General features: G+C 44.0%; 2 protein-coding genes and 1 long non-coding RNA gene across 10 annotated transcripts in view; 1 reads left to right on the top strand and 2 right to left on the bottom strand.

The window, feature by feature from the left end:
• Positions 1-1,771: 1,771 nt before the first annotated feature.
• Positions 1,772-5,303, bottom strand: LOC129180906 (uncharacterized). 2 transcript variants are annotated; one of them, XR_008570318.1, is made up of 11 exons: positions 5,240-5,303; positions 4,882-5,066; positions 4,735-4,765; positions 4,438-4,487; positions 4,166-4,298; positions 3,970-4,063; positions 3,815-3,873; positions 3,519-3,693; positions 3,236-3,407; positions 3,028-3,155; positions 1,772-2,835 (listed from the first exon to the last, which is right to left on the bottom strand). It is a non-coding gene; the product is annotated as an uncharacterized LOC129180906 (long non-coding RNA). The 2 variants fall into 2 exon arrangements; XR_008570317.1 differs by lacking the exons at positions 4,735-4,765; positions 4,882-5,066; positions 5,240-5,303 and having other exon boundaries at positions 4,438-4,601.
• An 888-nt stretch (positions 5,304-6,191) lies between these two features.
• LOC129180902 (prickle-like protein 1) overlaps positions 6,192-20,849 on the top strand; it is a 40,819-nt gene continuing 26,161 nt past the window's right edge. For all 3 annotated transcript variants that reach the window (XM_054775218.1, XM_054775219.1, XM_054775217.1), the window contains exon 1: positions 6,192-6,342. The gene's annotated coding sequence lies outside the window, so the exon portion shown is untranslated. The remainder of the gene's footprint in view (positions 6,343-20,849) is intronic.
• The window catches only part of LOC129180903 (periphilin-1-like), a 71,020-nt gene continuing 64,750 nt past the window's right edge, over positions 14,580-20,849 (bottom strand). For all 5 annotated transcript variants that reach the window (XM_054775222.1, XM_054775226.1, XM_054775220.1 and 2 more), the window contains one exon: positions 14,580-17,602. In XM_054775222.1, the coding sequence (XP_054631197.1) occupies positions 17,405-17,602 (198 nt within the window). In that variant the 3' untranslated portion in view covers positions 14,580-17,404. The remainder of the gene's footprint in view (positions 17,603-20,849) is intronic.

Below are 20,849 nucleotides of genomic sequence, written 5' to 3'. Positions count from 1 at the left end.
TCAAAGACTTTTTCTCACAGCCTTCTAAATCAAGATTTGTTTTGTGTGCATCGTCGGTCCTGATGTCACGCTCCATGCGGTCAGATCGGGTACACGACCCGCTGTCAGCACACGGACACGAGCATGCTTGCGTCAGCAAACCTTCTCGTCTTTGCTGGTGTGTGCTGATGAATGGGTGTGGTCCGGCGCCGTAGAAGCATCTAGACGTCCACTAAATAGGAGGCGTGTCCCATGCGCAGCACACAGGACATTGTGTCAATATCACAGTTGTGCACAAGAAGAACAAGAAAGAACATCACATGACTCCATATGGAGGCAAAAATGCCAGCATTAAGGTTACAAGTGTTACATTTTGGCGGAATCCATAAGATGGCTTTTGTAGTCTTTGAAAATAGAGCATGCACCCGTCACGTCCATAACAGAAGTCTTGGCGCGTTATTAATACAACGCGTGAGTCCATTTGTGTTCTTCATCACATGTTAGCATGCTAGCAGGCTCTCAAAATGGAAAGTGGAACCGGAGGTCATCAGCTGTGTCCCATGTCAGGGTCTGCATCCTTTAGGTGTGCGTTTGCAGGGTGAATGATGTCATCGTGCTGCACGGAGACTGTCCCAATCCCAAAACGCTCCACGGGTCCTTCAAATGTCCTCTGCCAATTCCTCCGCCGTTAGCTCCAAGTGTTCATCAGGACCGGCCTTCCTCACCCCAACATCCTTTGTGAGCCCAGCTCTGAAATATATTTCAACAGGGACGAGGAAAAACAACACTTGTAAAGTAAGTAGAGCTTTTTTTACTCATGAGAAGATGTAACACCGTACGTGGAAAGCTTAATGTGACGTTTGAAACTGAAGTTCCTCGACTAGCGTAATTCTGATCCACTACCCAGACAGAAAGTCTCATACCGGGGCTGTGCAAGCGTGCAGACAGCCTCAAGCATGGAACTCTTCTTCCTTGGAAGTGCGTGCCTAAGTCTTTCACTAGCAATGTTTCCAACGGTGGAATGGTTCATTTCTGAACGAAGCTGAGCTGGTCTTCTCCCCACTGCTTTTCCTGACAAACATGAGTATTTCCATTTTTGTTCCGTATAGAAACTACCGGCCAAACGTTTTAGACCCGTCCACTTTGTGTGGACGCCAAAGCTCCATGTTGAAGTGCTAAGATGCTCCGTCTCTTTCTTGCCATTCTCGGAGCAACACATGATTTCCTGCAGTACGATGCCGCTCAACTGATGTTGACAAAGATATTGTACCACCGGGTGTTCCCAACACTGTTTTTGTGCAGACAGAGGAGGTAGTAAGTACTCCAGAACTTGGAACACCTGTAGAAATTTTGTTTGTTTGTTGTTTGTTTATATATACAGTACATATAGAGTATACATACAGTACACACATATATTGTACACAGCAAATTCAGCAGGCCTAAATTGACACTGTAGGAGTTAATCTCAACACTTTCAAAGTGTCCCATGGGGTCCACTCTACAAAGTATTTTAACACTTTTGAAAGTGTAGCCATTTTTACACCATTGTAGAGTCAATATTAACTATTTATATAGTTAAAATTTAACACTCCTCGACACCAACCGGTGTTGCATTTTTTTAACACTAGTGTGAGGTGTCACAAATTAATTCTCTTAAGAGTCATTTATTGACTCTTATAGTGTCATTTTACTCTCAAAAGGAGTTGCCACATTAACACTATAAAAGTGTTAATATACTACTTCAAAATAAAATTTAAAATTTTTTAAAAATATGACTAGTTGATGGCTTCATACATTTTATTCAAAAACATTTCATTTCCAACAGACAGTAGCTTAAATAACAGCAGGGCACTACAGTATGTTTGCTCTCTGACACTTGTCATTAGAGCACTGCTTGTCAAATGGTCTGAAATGAGTCAGTTCATTTAAACACATGATAGAAAACTCAAGCATTTGGTCTTCTATGCAGTACGCGTTAAACGGGTCATCATAGTACATCGTTTCTACATTACAGGCGATTATGAAAGCACATTCTTTGTGTTTTATGATATCCCAGATCTTCTTGAACACAGGTAGATCAAAGCTACATCCAGTACATATGAACACACCAACATGGTGCTCTATACCGTAACTTCTCACCCAGTTGGTACTTGACACACTTGGAAGATGCTTGCAGACATCATGCCTGACCACGCTCCTCCCCACCTTTCAAGTTGCAGATTGTTTTTGATGTAGGGCCAAATGCAAATCTTCTAAAATAATCATTTTCATAGTGAAAGGCCATGACAAACGGCTGAGATTTTTAAAAATTTTAACCACGCCTTTTGAAAAAATTGTGTTTGGCTTCAAAAACGCATTCACCACGTCTGGAAAAGAAGGCCAATGTTTTGTATGCTTGGGAATCAACTTCTTACCAGCAGCAATGCTTTGTACCGAGTGTGGGGGTCACTTATCAGATGTTTCAAGTAAAAGATCATTCCATCAGTTATGGTGTAGGAGAACACTGCAGGTATGTTGACAATCTGCATCAAAAGGAGGAGGAAGTTCCAGTGATCATTCTTCCTTTCAATGCCATCACCAAATAGAAGTGGAGTGTTACATAGAAGACACCATGACTGGGCAGCAGTCAGACCCAAATCTTTGCTCTTATCCATTTTTAACCATAAGAGAGACTGAAGACGTAGTGAGCTTTGAACAGTTCATCAAAAGCTGCAATAAATGTATGTGCCTTGCATGGAACCGGCTTTTGGTCAATAATAATGTAGAACCTCTGGATGTCACCTTCGCTCACTGATGCAGAGGAGAAATGCTTGTCTTGTGTCAACAGTCTTGGAAGGGGGTCACACTGGCTCCTTCCTGTGGATGAAAAGGGCAACAACAACAATTAAAACCCCTTTGCATGGTTTCCATTTCTCAGTATTTAGCACACCTTATTACGATACGACATTGAATCAACACAATTAGCCGATTCAAGAACATCTGCAACCTAAAATGAATGCTTTTAGACAGAAATCATATTTTGATATGTAAAAATGGACCTTTGCATACCTTAAGATGTCTGAGAAGATGGTTGGCTGCTTGACAAACTGATCTTTGCTGTTTTTTTTCCTGGCCTCTAGAGGTCAGAGGGAGCAGATGCAGGAGTAGAAGGATGGAGGATGTATCACTGCCCCAGCCTAAAAGAAAAATCATTTTTAAACAGCTAGGAAATAAATATTTGAAGTTATTTGCGTAATACAGAACTGTTTCTACTGACCACAGCTGTCATCAGGTTGAGGTTCAGTTCCTGACAGCAACTCATCAATGTTCTGCTTTTGCGGGAGAGTCTTGCAGTCTGCAAGGACTTTTGCTTTGAAGACAGTTGACCACTTAGCCAGGAACTTCTGAGATACTTCATCAGCAAACATCATTGAGAAATCCTGGTCAATCTAGAAACAAGACATGAATATTTCAAATACTGTAGGCCTGCAGCTTTACAAATGGTTGACGTAATGGGTAATCTAATACTGAACTCGTCCAAATACTAAAGATTTCCTTACCAATCCAGGAACATCAAGGAAGCGAGTGAACACATCGAGGACAGACGATGATACATCTTGTGCTTGGATCATATTCTGTCGATACTGGAAAGTTGCTCTCATCTTCTTTGACCACGGATTCATCGGTTGAATGTCTTATTGTAGATAGTGCCTCCCTGCACTCCTCACCAAACAGCTGTTGACCAGTTAACAGATATTCTCCTCTGGTTTTTGGACCATCATGAAGAAACAGTCTTGGAACGGCTTTGAGAGCCGTGTAGGACACATCAGTGACTGGGCGCAAGGATCGAACCAACCTTACGATTTCTGGACGACCTGCTCTACCTCTTGATCCACTGCCGCTAAGCTAAGCATCCTATGAACATATTTGAAACAAGAGTTTAATACAAACTACACACCTAAAGGAAAAACAAAAACAGTACTTTGGGTTTTACATTGAAAAGACACTTACATATCCAGGTTTGGAGAATGGATCTTTGAGGTATGGAAAACAAGTCACAATTCTCAGGGCGTAATTTCTCATCACACATGATGGCGGAACCCTCCTTTCAAAACAAATCATAGTTAATGATCACAGACAGAACCATTCCCACAGTACATGGTACATGGAATGACTGTTCTAATGGAAAGGGGGAAGTTCTTCTTACCCATGCAGCTCCGTCATATCTGCAACCAGGATGTTCACCATCTGTTTACACCTTGCATCGGTTAGTGTTTCAGTCTTGTTGCACTCCTTGAAGATTTCCTCACCTTTCGGATTGGCCCTCAAAACACCACGGACTTTGTTCCAAAAATATTAAAATGATATATAGTGTGTTCATGGGAATTCAAGAGGATTTTTCAATAAAACAATGTCATGCATAAAAACACTATGTATCATCGATAATATTAATTTTACATTTATTTACTCAAAGCTTACCTATCATGCTTCATCCTGATCCATTGGTTCTGTTGGGTTCCTCTTGTGGGCTGAAGGATAAATTGTCGAACTTAATGAATGGGATGTAGTTGGCAAGAGTGGAGGCTCACCACCAACTGGCAATAACTGGGGTGAAGGGATAGTGGAGTCTACACATCTCCATCCACCTCTGAGAATAAGAATAAATAAAATAATAATATAAAACATCCTACTAAAATAATAAAATAAATATGGAATTGCCACAGTTGCAGGGCTTATTATGCCTTGATTTAAAAAAAAAAAAAAGATATTACTTACCACATTCATGTAAGACTCCAGCAAAGGTTTTCTGTGAATCAAGAAGAAAAATAAAGATGCATCATTCTAAAAACAAAATGTGTAGTTCACTTCCTACACACGCCTGACAATTATTTTTAAGTTAAAGTAACAATTAGAGTTGCCAACCTTGATATCTTGTATCTTGTACAGCATATCAAGTCCTTTGCTGGGGGCCAGCAGGCCTACGTGTGGGGGCTCCTCGTGCCAATTAGCTAGTTAGCCATTAGCTCATTCAAAATGAAGATATAACGTAGCGTTCACTTACTTTGCCAAATGTTGCACAGGCAGTGCCGATTCAGCTCACAGCAACACTAAATAGAAAATATAACTTAGCAAAAACACCAGCTAACATTAGCAAAGGCTTTGGGTGGAAACAGCTGCCTCAGTTTATTAGTCTTAAATATCACACCAAAAACTAACGTTTTTTATGTGTAAACAAGGTACAACACAATTCATTAGTTCATCTATTTAAACGTTTACTTACCTACTGATGCAAAATGATTCCTAATTATCAACTTCTTCCATCTGCTTTTCATTTCAGCAACGTGAAGTGAGGGGTGGAGTCTAAATGAACTGTCCGTGGGCGGAGCTTAAGACACGTGAACACTGTTAGGTGTTAAATGGAGTGTGGAAGTGTTGAATGTCTTTATTGTGACACTAACACGATTTGAACATTTTCAACACTCCATTTTAATACAACACTTTCATGATCCAGTGTTAAATTTAACATTTTTAAGAAAATGCAGTGTTAGATCAACTCCAAATAGTGTAAGATTGACACTCCAACTTCAAGATTCTCATCAACACCAAAAAATTAACACTCCTCAATTTGCTGTGTATATATATATATATATATCATTTGTATACATTGTATATATAATTTGTAAGCAGAGTTGCTGTTTTTTAACCGTATTTATGTTCATAAATAATGTGCTGAAACTACCGTTGGTGTTATGACTTTGCTCTGCCCAAATTTCAAAGATTTAGGAATATATTCTGCGATTCCAAATGATGTATTACACTTCATATTGGCTGTACGAGTACATTTAAAGTACTACCATTGCATATGCATTACGTCTTTCTCATTATCTTTGGTTAGCTTCTTCTTACACTTGTGTAACCGCCTGCACACTTTATAAAGATGAAGATTTTTGATGGTGACAGCTCGACCCTGGAACAGATTGACAGTTCAAGCTAAGAGGTTTAACTGACTGGTGTACCTAAAGAAGTGGGCACTTCTAATGATGATGATGATGATGGAGGTAAAGCCACCATTGCAAGAGTAAAGTTGCAGCACCTTCAGCACTTTCTCTCTGGGACGCGTGCGTGAGAGGGGGTGGGTATGGGGGCTGGCATGCGTGTTTAAGCCAATGGGAGGGGAGCAGGCAGTGGTCAAGTAGAGCTCCACAGCACAGCCGCAGCTTTTGCAGCTCAAGTACGGGAGGTGTTGTGACAGTGAAGCCGAGGGGGGGGTCTCCTATTCATCGGTACTAGTGGGTGTGAGGTGGGCACGCCAAATGAAACCCGGCGTGGATCGCTTTTCGGGGACTATCGGCTTTGGATGCTGTATGTGTGAGCACGTTGGAGGTGAGTGGACATTTTCACACATTCTACGCTCGTTTGTGGGGTTGGGGGGTGGGTGAGGCGATGAATTTGAATCAAATGCAACATGAGACCCACAAATAAGGCGCTCGCGTTTAACCATATCATCCAGCAGCGCGCGCTTTTACGCACAGGAGCCTCGTTTCACTTTCCCTGCCCTCCAAGGTTGAGAGGCAGGAACAACTCTTTCGGGGTGGTGTGGAAGTGTGGATGGACCCCCACCACTAACCCCTCCCCATGGGGCTCCAGATGTATGGACTCAGCTGTCGCCTGTCACTTTGGTGACAACTGCTGGCTGCTGCCTGCGCGCCGCTGCGTGGACGTCAAAGTGCGCTGTGGAATTGTGTGAGGAGGAATGCACGTGCACGTACACTCGCACACGCACACATACCCAGGAGGGGTGACACTAGATAAGAAGTCTTGAAATGGAAAGGAAATGTATTCATACTGCATACTCCAAAAAATCACTGGCAAGCAGCAGAAAAAACTAATTAATAAATAAGGGAGCTGCAGAAAAACAAGATGCAGAACAGGTACTTACAATACTGCTAGGCACGATACGACGAACTATGAAACAACAAGGAAGCAAGGACCAGTTGGGAGCCAAGGGATGAGGAACAGGAAGCAGGGTTGGCAAGGGAATAACTGGCAACTAGGTAGGGGCTAGGCAGAGGTATATATGGGGAGCAGAAGATTGATCACAGGTGTCCCTGATTACTCAGTGCAGCCATGACACTGCAAGGACAAAACAGAGGCGGCAGCAGAGTGCAAAACAAACACAGAACATGACACTTTCTAACAATAGTAGTATATCAAATATATAGTATACTACAACATATATAGTACACTACAGCTTACAAAGTATATAGTATACTACAGCTAACAAACTATATAGCATAGTACAGCTAACAAAGTATACAGTATAGTATAGTAAATATAATCGAATAAATATATTATAATGTCATATAATACAGTATATAGTATAATAATAGATAGCTAACAGGCTCGATCATAAGCTAATAAAGATCTCCTTAGCTATATTGGTTTAGGGTTAGGGTTATGTTTCATTGGGGTGGCCAAGGTGAGACCATTACACACATGGGGGGGCAATAAGTTGATACTTGAAATGGTCCAGATACTGTAATCGTCTATTAGAGCGATTGATCACTGAGCAGAGTGCCGAGGACATGTTTTCAATGCTTCGTTTCTGGATCCTGCTCCCCGTCATGGCGGCCAAACCTGCGCAGGGCACAATATTCAAGATTCAAGAGAGTTTTATTGTCCTGTGCATAGTAAAACAGCAGTTATACTATGCAATGAAAATCTTATTCTGTTCATTCTCCCAAGAAAAGAAAGAAAACACAAGAAAAAGAATAAGAACATAAGAAACATAACATATATACCAATAAATTAAACAACAACAACAGAAGAGACATTAATACAAGTAAATAATACAAATAAATCAATAATAAATAAATAAAGTGCTATGAGTGTGTGCGTGTGTTGCGTGCGGCGTGTGCGAGTGCTTCGTTGAGAAGCCTGATGGCCTGTGGGTAAAAGCTGTTTGCCAGCCTTGTGGTCCTGGACTTCAAACTCCTGTAGCGTCTGCCTGACGGTAGGAGTGTGAATAATGAGTGTTGTGGATGTGTGCTGTCCTTGATGAGGTTGTGTGTTCTTCGTAGGACTCTAGTTTTATAAATGTCTTGCAGTGAGGGGAGGGCTGCCCCAACAATGTTCTGTGAGGTCTTGATCACCCGCTGGAGTGCCTTCCTATCACGTGTTGTACAGTTACCGTACCAAACAGTGATGGAGGCGGTAAGGACACTTTCCATAGTGCATCTGTAGAAGCAACTCAGGATTGTGGTGGACATGCCAAATTTCCTCAGTCTTCTCAGGAAGTACAGTCTCCTTTGGGACTTCTTCATAATTTGTTGGGTGTTGTGAGACCAGGTGAGGTCCTCGCTGATGTGTGTGCCAAGGAACTTGAAGGTTTTCACCCTCTCCACCTCAGTCTCATCAATAAACAGGGGTCTATGCGGCTCCTTTTCCCTTGTTCTTGGGTCGATGATCATCTCTTTAGTCTTATCTGTATTGAGAAGGAGATTGTTAGCACGACACCAAGCTATGAGGTCCGCCACCTCTCTTCTGTATGATGTTTCAACACCACCAGTGATCAGTCCAATGACTGTATGGAAGCGGATGGCGATGTTCTAACTCCAGACTCCTTGGTTTCCATGCCCACTCATGCTGCTGCAGAGAGCTTCCATGGTGAACAGCACGCTTCACAATTCAAGTCAAAGTCAACAAAGTGAGAAAACCTCTTGGAAAACATAGTTCATGCTAGACGTGCTTTTATTGATAGCTCCTCCACACGGAAGGTTGTGTCCAAGCAGAAACAGCGGTTCTGTGCCACAGAGCCGCGTTTGTCAAAATTGGTGGGGGTGGTGGGGGTGGTCAGCCCGTAGCTCTGCCACTGATCTTGTGGTTTTTCAAATAAAGATGAATGAATAAATGATGGCTGCTTCATGGTTGACGATGGCCTATTATTAGTTCTATGTAGTATTGTGCTCACTGGGCATCAGTATCGGCTTCATTGTCCTCTTTCCCCACTTTGAACCACTTTCTGAGGTGAGTATTAGTATTAGCAGTAGTAGTGGTAGTAGTAGTGGCAGCAGCAGTAGTAGTAGTAGTAGTAGTAGTGGTAGTAGTAGTGGCAGCAGCAGTAGTAGTAGTAGTAGTAGTAGTGGTAGTAGTAGTAGTAGTAGTAGTAGTGGTAGTAGTAGTAGTGGTAGTAGTAGCAGCGGTAGTAGTAGCAGCAGTAGTAGTAGTAGTAGTGGTAGTAGTAGTAGTAGTAGTAGTAGTAGTAGTAGTGGTAGTAGTGGTAGTAGTAGTGGTAGTAGTAGTAGTAGTAGTAGTAGTAGTAGCAGTAGTAGTAGTAGTAGTAGTAGCAGTAGTAGTAGCAGCAGTAGTAGTAGTAGTAAGGGTAGTAGTAGTAGTAGTAGTAGCAGCAGTAGTAGTAGTAGCAGTAGTAGTAGTAGTAGTAGTAGTAGTAGTAGTAGTAGTAGCAGTAGTAGTAGTAGTAGTAGCAGTAGTAGTAGTAGTAAGGGTAGTAGTAGTAGTAGTAGTAGCAGCAGTAGTAGTAGTAGCAGTAGTAGTAGTAGTAGCAGTAGTAGTAGTAGTAGTAGCAGTAGTAGTAGTAGTAGTAGTAGCAGTAGTAGTAGCAGCAGTAGTAGTAGTAGTATGTGTAGTAGTAGTAGTAGTAGTAGTAGTAGTAGTAGTAGTAGTAGTAGTAAGGGTAGTAGTAGTAGTAGTAGTAGTAGCAGCAGTAGTAGTAGTAGCAGTAGTAGTAGTAGTAGTGGTAGTAGTAGTAGTAGTAGTAGTATGTGTAGTAGTAGTAGTAGTAGTAGTAGTAGTAGTAGTAGTAGCAGTAGTAGTAGCAGCAGTAGTAGTAGTAGTAAGGGTAGTAGTAGTAGTAGTAGTAGCAGCAGTAGTAGTAGTAGCAGTAGCAGTAGTAGTAGTGGTAGTAGCAGTAGTAGTAGTAGTAGTGGTAGTAGTAGTAGTAGTAGTAGTAGTGGTAGTAAGTAGAAGCCACCCTCCACGTGGGTAAAAATGTCGACTGACAACAGAGACAACGAGAGCATGACGGCGTTGCTCCAAGCTAACGAATTAGCTAACAGGACGTGACAAAGTATTTCCACATATTGGCGCCACGTGATGCCTTGATGACAGCAGGTACGGGAGCCCATAGGCCGAAATATGCAGCACGTTTTTATTACTGCTTCTCATTGTAGGTAAAAACCTGATACTGATATCGATCGATATTCCATTTTGATGCCAGATATCCCTAACAGCATAAACATTTGCTAAGGCTCAACTAGAGACAGGACTGGCACCCTGCTGCATACAACATACATTTCAGAATAAAAGAGCAAGATTAAGTTGAGAATAACTGGTTTACATGACTTTGTAGGCTGAACAATGAACTAAATGAACCGCAGCTCCCTCAGCTAAAGTTCATATACTGTAGATCGACATGGTGGCTTCTGAGCGCTTGTAGAATAAATGTTGAGCATGTCGCTGGTACTTTGTTTTGGGTTTACAGCCTGACTTGCAGACGACCTGATTCTGGGTCAGGGTTTCGTACGTAGCAGAGCAATTCCTTCGTTGCGATCTACTGAAACTGCTTTGTGGATGGATGGATGTACTTTATTTATCCCACAGCGGGGAAATTTACATGTTACAGCAGCAAGCAAGATACGCAAGTAAAGAATGCATAGTGACTACAACATGGTTCAGGTGGATCAGGTGTTGTAGAGCCTGACAGCGGTCGGTATGAAGGACCTGCGGAACCTTCTTGCACCGTGGGTGTAACAGTCTGCTGCTGAAGGAGCTGCCCAGGGAAACAACTTGTGTCGCAGCACGTGACAAGGCGGCGTCCGTGCCAGAGGGAGCGGGCTTTACAACAGGGTGAGGAGCTAAAGACAAATGGCAGACATAAAGAGCACGTGTGTGTCATGGCGGCCAGGAACGTGAGCGTCCACTGACTGCCAGGGTGTCTTTGGCACACGACATGTTGATTTCAAACAGAGAATGAATCACTGGAACGTCCTCTGCAAGACAAACACTTTGGCCGACCGGGTCCAGCTAGATGGCCTCAGCAGGGCCCCAGGAAGCAGCTCAGGGCCGGGCTGCGTGTTGTCAGAGGTGGCCCTCTGGATGGGATGTGGCGAACGCAGAGCTGGAAGCTGTTAGTGCTATCTTGGCAGGAGCGCCTTTAAAAGATGCCTTGTTTAAACACGAGCCAATCGGCTTGTGTGCCCGGCTGAATGAGACCGTGGGCAGTGCGCCACCGCGGCTGCAAGACCAGGAGAGAGTACCAACCACAGAGGACGCACACGCAGCCAGCATCTGCCGGCGTACGCTGCGTGCACATGTGACACACCATTGCAAAGTGTTTCAAAGTATGATGATTTAGTGCTTCCAGGCACACGTCTGCAGGATGATGTTAGCACTCACACTCACACACACACGCACACGTCGTATTAGGCCTGGCATGTTCCAAAACTCGGGGTGGTCATTGGAAGTATTGGAGTTGTGTTCCAAGTGAATGGAGTGAGGTTCCCAGAGCCGTCCTTGGCCAAATAGTAGAGTTTCATTTGGCGGAGCCCCTCCCCCATTACAAAGCGACTGTATCACAAACACGGGTGCCACCAGGAATGCTGTGTCACATGAGAAAGATCACATTGGTCTTTCCTGGGCAGCTGTGATCACCACCTTTCTAGAACCTAACCTACCCATCAAAAGCTGTTTTACACTGTTTCTTTTCATTGCATTAAAAAAAAAATGCATCATTTTTTATCCCATGTGACTTGAGCCTGACTTGAATTCTGTGCATGTTTTGGAGTAATATGGGAAACAAATAGTTCAATACATTAGGTCTGGGATTGATTCCTCCCCCACTGGCTTAAAAGGCAGCAGCTGTACCATTACACCAGCAGGGAGGGACAGCTGGTATATACAGTACAGTAGATGTAGTATAGATGTACTATCAACACACAGCCATGATTGTGTGGCAACACAAGTGAGTGGTAAGATGATATTGTCTTGCTACAGTCATCATGGTAGTGATCGTGTCATGGTCTGCGGCTGCACGAGTGCTGCCAGCACTGGGGAGCTGTGGTTCATTGAGGCGAAAGTGTGTGTAAGATGTGAGGCAGAAACTAGGGCACTTTTAAAGCGGTGCTAGATCGCGGAAATTTACACAATAATGGCGGCGTGTCCACTTTCATATTGTCGCAGTTTGTGTCGGAATTCTTGTTTCCCCTCAAACCACCGCAGCCAGCAGCACTCATGCAGCCCCAGACAGTGACGCTACCACCATCATGCTTGTCTGTGGACAAGACACAAGGACAGTCGTCCCTCACTATGTCAGCTATGTAAAATACAAATCCAAGGCAGAGGAAATATCCTACTTGTGAGTGTAGTATTCTACATTGGCCACTAGGTGTGGCCAGAACATGAGACGCCAGAACAGGCAGCTATTGTAGGTTTAAATGATCTCACACAATAATAATAACATGACAAGCTAAAACACAACTCAACCCTCACGTCACTTCCTGCCCAACTGGCACTAACGTCCCTCGGGGAACACGAGCAGGAGTTTTACTTACGTCTTGAATGGCTTATTTACTCTTATTTCATTTCTAAGTTCAGTGCTGTGTATTTAACTGCTGTTTACATCCCACCACGCGCTAACACCGCTAACGCACTAGGCCTCCTGCATGACATCATTGATAAACACGAGACCAAACACCCAGACGCTGTATTCATTATGTCTGGCGATTTCAACCACTGTAACCTCAGGACTGTCCTCCCCAAATATTACCAGCATGTGAGCTTTCCCACAAGGGAAAATAACATCCTGGACCAAGTCTACTGCAACATGAAAGGTGCTTTGAAGGCTGTTCCAAGACCCCACTTTGGAAAGGCTGACCACATCTCCATATTCCTTTATCCAACATACAGACAACTTCTTAAACAAGCTCCCCCTGTAAGTACAGCAGTTAAAGTGTGGAATGAAGAAACTGATCAAGTACTTCAGGACTGCTTTGGCTGCACAAACTGGGATGTGTTTAAAACTGCAGCGGGGAGGGAAGATTGTACTGTTGATTTGGATGAATATGCTTCTGCTGTTACTGGCTACATTAGCACATGCATAGAGACTGTTACCACCACCAAGTATTACAGAAAATACCCTAACCAAAAACAGTGGATGAACTGTGATGTAAGGGCTAAGCTACGTGCTCGTTCGACTGCATTTGTCATGGGCACCGCTGATGACTACAAAAAGGCCAGATATGACCTGAGGAGGTCCATACGAGAGGCCAAAAGACAGTACAGACAGAAGCTGGAGGGCTACTATTCCACCTCAGACCCTCGGCGCATGTGGGCGGGGCTCCAGCACATCACAGACTATCAACAGCGGAGTAGCGTAGCCACGTCCAGCCAAACCACACTTCCAGATGAGCTGAATGAGTTCTATGCCCGCTTTGACACCCAAACTCCTGATGAGCAGAGAGGGTGGCTGGACTTGGGGAGCACACAGGACTCACCTCTCATGGTGACATCAGCTGATGTGCGCAGGGTTCTGAACAAAACAAACCCACGAAAAGCAGCAGGCCCAGACAACATCTCAGGACGTGCACTTCGGGTTTGCTCATCAGAGCTAGCTGATGTGCTTGCTGACATATTTAACCTGTCGCTTGCACAAGCATCTGTACCGACCTGCTTTAAGTCCACCACCATAGTGCCCGTACCCAAGAAGAGCAACGTGACCTGCTTGAATGACTATCGCCCTATAGCACTCACTCCTATTGTTATGAAGTGCTTTGAAAGGATTTTTAGAAGAGTTTAGAAGAGTTTAGAAGATCATACAAATGTTTTCTGTGCCATAACTACAAAAATATTTTGTTTACTAGTATTGGATCCCACTTTGCAGAAATGTACTTTTTGTGGTTTGGAAGCAATGAAAGTGCAAAAAACGAGGGATTACTGTGTTGCTGTTGTGCTGCCAGACAATCATGGATGTGCGTTGACTCACTTTCAGTGGATAGTACATCTATACTGCGATACAAGCTGTACACTGACTACTTGAGAGTGTATCCAAGTGTACTTTGGGTGCTTGAGAAGCTTGTGCGTATGGCTGGATACAGGCATGTGCTTCATTAGAAGGCTGCAAGAAGGTGAGGTCTTTCTCCAGGAATGTAAATCATTAGTGGGATCCTGACTATGCAGCCTGACTGATTCTGCACTTTGCCTCCTAATGTGTGCTTCCGTGGGGGTCAAAACACTTCCACGTGTGTCTGATGGTTGCCTGCTGTACTATGGATATGGGCGCCATATGAGGACAGTTCCTCAAAGCATGAGGTGAAAAGCTAATGAAGGATGGCGAGGGGGCGCCTTTTCCACAGCCATGTTGAAACCTGGCAGAATGGCACACTTTGGTACTCCCGGTTGGTCCAGGGAGACCACACATGGCAGAACCAGCGTAGTCGTGTTGCATCGCAGCCCATTCATCCTGCGTCCTCTCCTTGTGACAGACAGCCGCAGGCTTTTCTTGACTTATCGTGTCCTCAAATAAAGGGCTTCCTCCCTTTAACTGCTCCACTTGCCATTGTTCCCAATGAGCTCCCACTTTTACAACTAGGTGAGAGGGTGTCAAGTTGGGGGTGAAATATGGCCAGCTCACGACCCTGCGTCTCCGCCGTGTTTGGTGAGGAGTGCCAATGAGCTGCGATGCCAGCTGAGGCGTATGTTTCCTTCACGATGCTTCACATCACCTCGTTAGCCAGTCTATGTGCAAATTCATTACCGATACCGATATTGGCAGCAGCTCTTCCCTCAAACTGATGTCACGTGATCAACACATGATGCTTCTCTTACTGTGAGGCCCCTGCATGCTTTTCACAAATACACACACAACAAGAGAACACAAGTAACAGAAAAAGTGCCATATTTATTTTGTCTCAACAAAATGGTCAAGTAAAACAACATGTCCTCCCAGTGTCAACATGTAAGACAGCTCAGTCAACTGAGTAATTCAATAATGCTGGCAATGATGCCATCTGGAAAGCTGCACATTCCAATGTGGCACAAACATCCGTGGAAGAACAAAGTGCAAAGTATGAAACCCTGTGAAACGGTGAAGTGGGATCAGGAATCATTTCATTGCAAATTGCGTATTTACAATCCCAACAAACTGGGAAATAACTTTATACTGAGCTAGCAAGTTGTCATCACTCACATGCTGATATGAATCAATATCATTTTTAGGCCAATATCCATAAAGCTAAATGAAAGATCAGAGTCCTCGGTGTAGACCAGCTCTATCCAATGACCTGCCTGCAGGCCACATGCGGCCCAGGAGCCACCCAAAGCGGCCCACACCGCGGGACATCTACAAACAAAAAAACAAAACAAAAAAATTCCTTCTGTAGTACGAACCGTCAATGCAACACTTTGCGTAGCCTAGCAACAGTCAACCCACAATGCTCGGCTTTGTTGTGAAAGTCAGTAGTTGTCAGAAGAAGAGGGCAGCATAAGCGCCGACCTTGACTGCATCTTCCAACCAGCTGCACCACGACGGTGCGCTCGTGCACAGCTAGAGGGAGAAACGGCAACTTCCTGTCGTGTTTATTGGGTTTCATCAAAAAATAAAAACAAAACTGTGACAGAGTGTACAACGGCCGTCGTAGATGAGCTGATAAATGGTCACGGAATCAAAACCACTGTGACAATGGCGCCTAATACACTCCAAGTAGTCCTCCTCGGGATGCATAGAACATGCTTACTGTATATTACTAAATACTATCTACAACCAAAGACAGAAGGAAAAATGATTCCAAAAGCAGGACACTGGAATCTGAGGTCCAATGCTTGTTCACTTTTGGAATTGAAGCAATATTGTCAGGAAAAAGTCACAAGAACAACATCTTGGGAATTTCAACCACAGTTGTGCATGATGTCCCCAATTTTATGGGACATGAATTCATTCAATAAGCTTCAGAAGATGAAGGATGCATGTTTTGCTTTTTCTTTGGCTTTTTGGCAAATTTGACTAATTCACAGGGATTACAAGTGCCTCCATTTCATGAAAACAATGAAAACCAGGACATTTTCAGCAATTTGCAAAAAAAAAAAAAAAGTAAAAAAGTCAGGACACGGCCGGGACAGGATGTGAACACAGGACATGTCCTGGTAAAACAGAACCTTTGGTCACCCTACTTATTGCAACCTGTTAGCAGTCAGAAGTGCTAACATTCCAAGGCCCTTTTTCTTGAACATCTTTGCAGAGTTGAGCTGAAAGTGAGGAAATAAGGAACCTTCAGCCTGCAGCTTGTCAGCAGTGAAACAGGAAGAAAAAAGAGGGGGGTTAGGTGAGGGTTATGGGGCTAACAAGCCTCCCAGTCTGACCTGAGGTTGTCAGCTAAGTCAATATCAAGACGCTGGCTGCCCCAGCAGTTGACCTTTTCCTCCCGCTTTCAAGGCGTAAAAGTGGATTGTTGTTACAGTAGCGTGATAGACTTTTATTGGCCTTTATAGCCCTGCTTTTGTCCCGCCTGTGTCCTGCTAATACCCGTTGGCAAGTCATTGGAAAGCTGGAGAATGCCTACTTTTTATAAGGTAGCCGACACACAAGTGAGAAGCATTCAAGTTAAAGACTGACCTTCCCTTTGCTCCTCCACCGCCCAGAGTTATGACCCGTCTTGGGACTTTCATTGAAGGAGATGACATCAGGCTGCGGCCTATCCTTGACCGGATGCTTCCTTTCACGGCTTCGTCTCATGGCGGACGTGTTTGGACCAGCGAGGAATGCGGCTTTATCGTGGGGTGCCGATGTCGATGACCACGTCCTGTCATTGCCAGGACATGCTGGTGGTGGCTACCTCGCTGCTACTGGCTTTTATTTTTTACACCGGTAAGAAGGTGCAGACCAGGTGTTCGGTGCTGTTCAGGTCATTGTGGCTCTGAAACGGGGGAATGGGTCGTAAAGCCCCGGGGGCCGTGGATTTATTGCTCATCTGCTGCTCTCACAAGGGCCAAGCATCAGGATGCGTGACTTTTGCAACTTTAGAGTAGTCAACTATCTGAGAGGTCAACCGAGAACCGGATCTTAGGGTCTCCCACACTTGTGCTTCGGTACTCTGGTCTGGGCCAAAAATATAAAAAAAGACACTTTGGCGCTGTTTGCTTAGCGTTCACACTGGTAGCTTTGCCATGGGTCCAAAGGCTAGGCCGGGAGGAACATACCAGGTGTGTCAGCTCCAAGCTACAAGTAATCCCGCTGAAGTCTGATTTGCTTCTCTGCAACGCCTTCATGCACTCCTGGAAGACTTCTTCCTGGACCCTTTGCAGCTTCAAGCCATCTTGATGTCATCCACGTCTTGAAAACGTGTCTTCTTGATGACCATCTTGAGCTGAGTCAGGTTGGGTGTAGGGAGGTTGCTCCAACACGGTGATGTTCTTCTCAGCCAGGGAGTGTGAATACTCAGGGCGTTGTGAGCAGACACACGTTGTCCTGCTGCAACTCTTGCCTCTTCTTATGGACTGAAAGACACAAACGCTGCAGGATCTCTTTGTAGATGTACTGGCTGATCATCTGATCTCTCAGTGGACGATGCCCCTCACGTGGAAGAATGTGGTCATCATGAACAGTCCTGGAACTTTTCTCACACACCTCGTATTCCTAAAAAAGGACAGCATTCACAAAATGTTACGTAACTCAGATATTCCAGATGTAAATGTAAAATAGACTTTTAAAGAGCGCAGAGTAGCGGGACAGCACTTCCAATGTATTTTCTCTTACATATGACCGCTTGTACAGTATTTCCATCAGCTTAAGTGAACCCAACTGCACCAGAATGTAGTTATTCCACTTTGTTTGACGGTCCTTGAACGCACCATGTAACTTTGTCCCACGCTGCACCGATACTGTGGTACTTTTTACCCTTTTTCCTTCACTACCTCATATTTGCTCCCAAGACACGGCAGTTACTTAGTGTATTACTTTCACATGAAAAGTGGCTGCAAAGACCACCCACCAATCTTATATCCACTTAAGTGGACATTTAAAGTCAGGCTATTTGGCAACAGTGGCTTTGCAGACTAAGAAAGTGACTGAAACAAGGACGAGTGTTCTACTAAAGCGGGGGTGTCATTTTCACAGTGGGCGACTTGGCAGTTAGGGTTGCCCTGAGAGTGCCGCCTGTAAATGTGAAACCATATACTAGAAATTAGACATGCACCATATCTGTTTTTCAAACTGATACTGATAACCTTCTGCTTCTCAAGATCGATATGATACTGACAACCAACAACTGGTGAGGTGGTGCACTGTATTCGGGCGCACGCTCCGACCAGCCGCTGTGCTGTCACAGAGATCTCTGGCAAACCTTTTCAAATGTTTCAGGTGGCTGATGAGGTTTCTTGTGTGCTCTGTGGGTTTTTTCCCCTCATCATAGAACATTTGGTACAACTAGCACACAAAATGTCTTCCTCAGAAAGTGAACGTTTGTTTACAAGCGAGCTCAGAGGAAGTTAGGACAGACTGTTAGCATCATGGGCAGGAGAAAAAATGACGCTTGATTTGCTAACCTGCCGTACGGGTATCATTGGAGCGTTCTTTTTCTAAATTACGGGTCATCAGAGCTATTTTTTACGTTATGGGATTTATTGGTAAGATGTCATAATGCCCTCATTGTGCAGCCCAACTATAAGTGTATCACTGTCTCATGACATTCCATTGTTATTTCACAATAGGGGACAATGGAAATGGACATACTGTAAATTCCATGGTCAAGTGGAAAAAGAAGCAAAGCACTATTACTACTATTGGTGCAACATACATAGAAGCAAGTATTCGGTCTCAGCGTGAACAATGAATAACAAAGGCGCAACGTGTGGCGTCTTTGTTATTCTCATTTTTTAATGTTTTGGACTGTCACACAAGTGTAAAAAGAAGTCAACCACTTCGTCCCTCCAGAGGCACGCAGTTTTGCATGCCAGTGGGTAAATTGGTGGTAAAGGTGGTAAAGGGTGGTGGTAAAAGTGAAAAGTCATGTGGATTTCAGAATGATTCTGTTTCAGGGACCACAGAAGGGCTCAACAATTAAAGCTGTTGTGCAGAAATGGAGGTTGATGAAGCCTTGGCAGTTGGTGCAAGTCATTCCTACAGGAGTACTTACTACCTCCTCTGTCTGCATACAAACACACTGTGGTACTACACCCTGGCCAACAACAGCATTGTACTGCAGAAGGTCATCTGTTGCTACAACAATGGCAAGAAAAAGGGAAAGATCAACGGAAGAGAGACCCCATCTTAACACTTTTTCCTCCACACAAATCGGAGGGTTCTAAAACGTTTGCCCGGTAATGTGTATAATAAGTTGTGCGGGTGTGTCAGCATTTAGTGCCAAAGCGCACCATATTTGGCCACGAATTGCATGTCGAGTGTGGAATTTCTGTGTAAAGAGAACACAGGCAGTGTACAAAGTAGCCTTTATGCTTTTCAGGCATGCCATCAACAAATACATCAATAAATGACACGTATTGCCACAGCTAATTGCGGGATAATGCAGAGGTAAAATGTGTGCACATGTAAACGCCGATCGTAAGGCTGGCTTTTTCCTTTCTTTCTGTCATCTTTGACAAAAATAAAATGCTTTCTTTGTTCACTTCCCGGCATCATCGGCACAAACGTAACAGCTTCTAAAAGCTTCATACTTGTTGTTGCTTCTATACTCGATACGTGGATTCAACCCATCATCCTTGTAAAGTCCTACGCTGCTTTACAAGATGCTAACCTTGTTTGCTGTCTTAAAAGACGACTATCCCAACTGCCAGCCGACACAACGTAGACTCACATACGTCAGATTTGGGAGAGTCACATCGAGTTCTTCCTGTGGTGTCTGGTGACTCATCAATGTCACTTTACTGACACCTGGTGGCCACATATCATCACAGCGTCTTTAATGGAGTCTTCTGAATGCCTTATACTGTATTTGTGTTTTATTTCATTTAACCATGTTTATGCTTCAATTAGGCAAAAAATATGTTAAATGTGCTTGAATATGCTTTTTTTTAAATTAATAATAATAATTGTCCATAGTCAATAAGGAAACAGCAGTGATTTAAATAATATATTATGAAAAAGTTTGATAGTGAAGCTTAGGCTAAAAAATATGAAACGATGTAACTAAATTAATTTAATAGCCCAACGAAAACCAGGGCATTTTCACATATTTCTAAAAATATAAACAAAAGACAACCAGGAGAGGACATGAAAACGGGGCATGTCCTTTGCTCAGCCAGTCATAGCACAGTTATGACCGCACCCCATTCTGCCTAGCAACAAGTGGCTGCACAGGGAAAAGAACTGCTCATGATGTCCACTCATGATGCTTTCATAGCCAGCCATGGATTCATTTCATCAGCTCGTTGGAAGATAAGTGAAGAGTTTTTGTTTTCCTGGCATGTTGAGCCCAATGTGAAGTCTGCCTAGCAGCAGGTGGCTGCACAGGAAACACAATGTGAGCGATGATGTTCTTCTACACGTCTGCTAGACGCTTAAAATGTCATTTCTTGTTTCTTGCGAGGAAATGGTATTACCCTGCTGTGACTGGCTGCTGGGAGGTTAAGAGGGCCGGACCAAGGGCAAGGGGGTGGTGGCTTTGGGTAAGTGGGAAAGACAAGGGTTGGGGAAGGCCATCTGGTTGTGCTCCTGCGCATGCAAACACCTCCCAAAACCTCCCAAACACTCCCAGTCTTGTGCCATGGCTCTGGTACAGTGGAGGCAGCTGACTGCTACGACTTCCAGCCTGGACTAAGAGCGCTGAGGGTCATGTGTAGTACGCATGCAGCAGAGGAGTTGCAGAAGGAACTCAGACAGACGGCTGATAAGATCCCCTTTCCTTCTTGCCTCGGGAGAGGTGGCC

The sequence above is a fragment of the Dunckerocampus dactyliophorus genome, chromosome 5 (assembly GCF_027744805.1).
Source record: "Dunckerocampus dactyliophorus isolate RoL2022-P2 chromosome 5, RoL_Ddac_1.1, whole genome shotgun sequence".
In the NCBI taxonomy this organism is placed as follows: Eukaryota; Metazoa; Chordata; class Actinopteri; order Syngnathiformes; family Syngnathidae; genus Dunckerocampus; species Dunckerocampus dactyliophorus.
The sequence above is the reverse complement of the archived record's forward strand: the minus strand, read 5'-3'. Positions and strand labels throughout refer to the sequence as shown.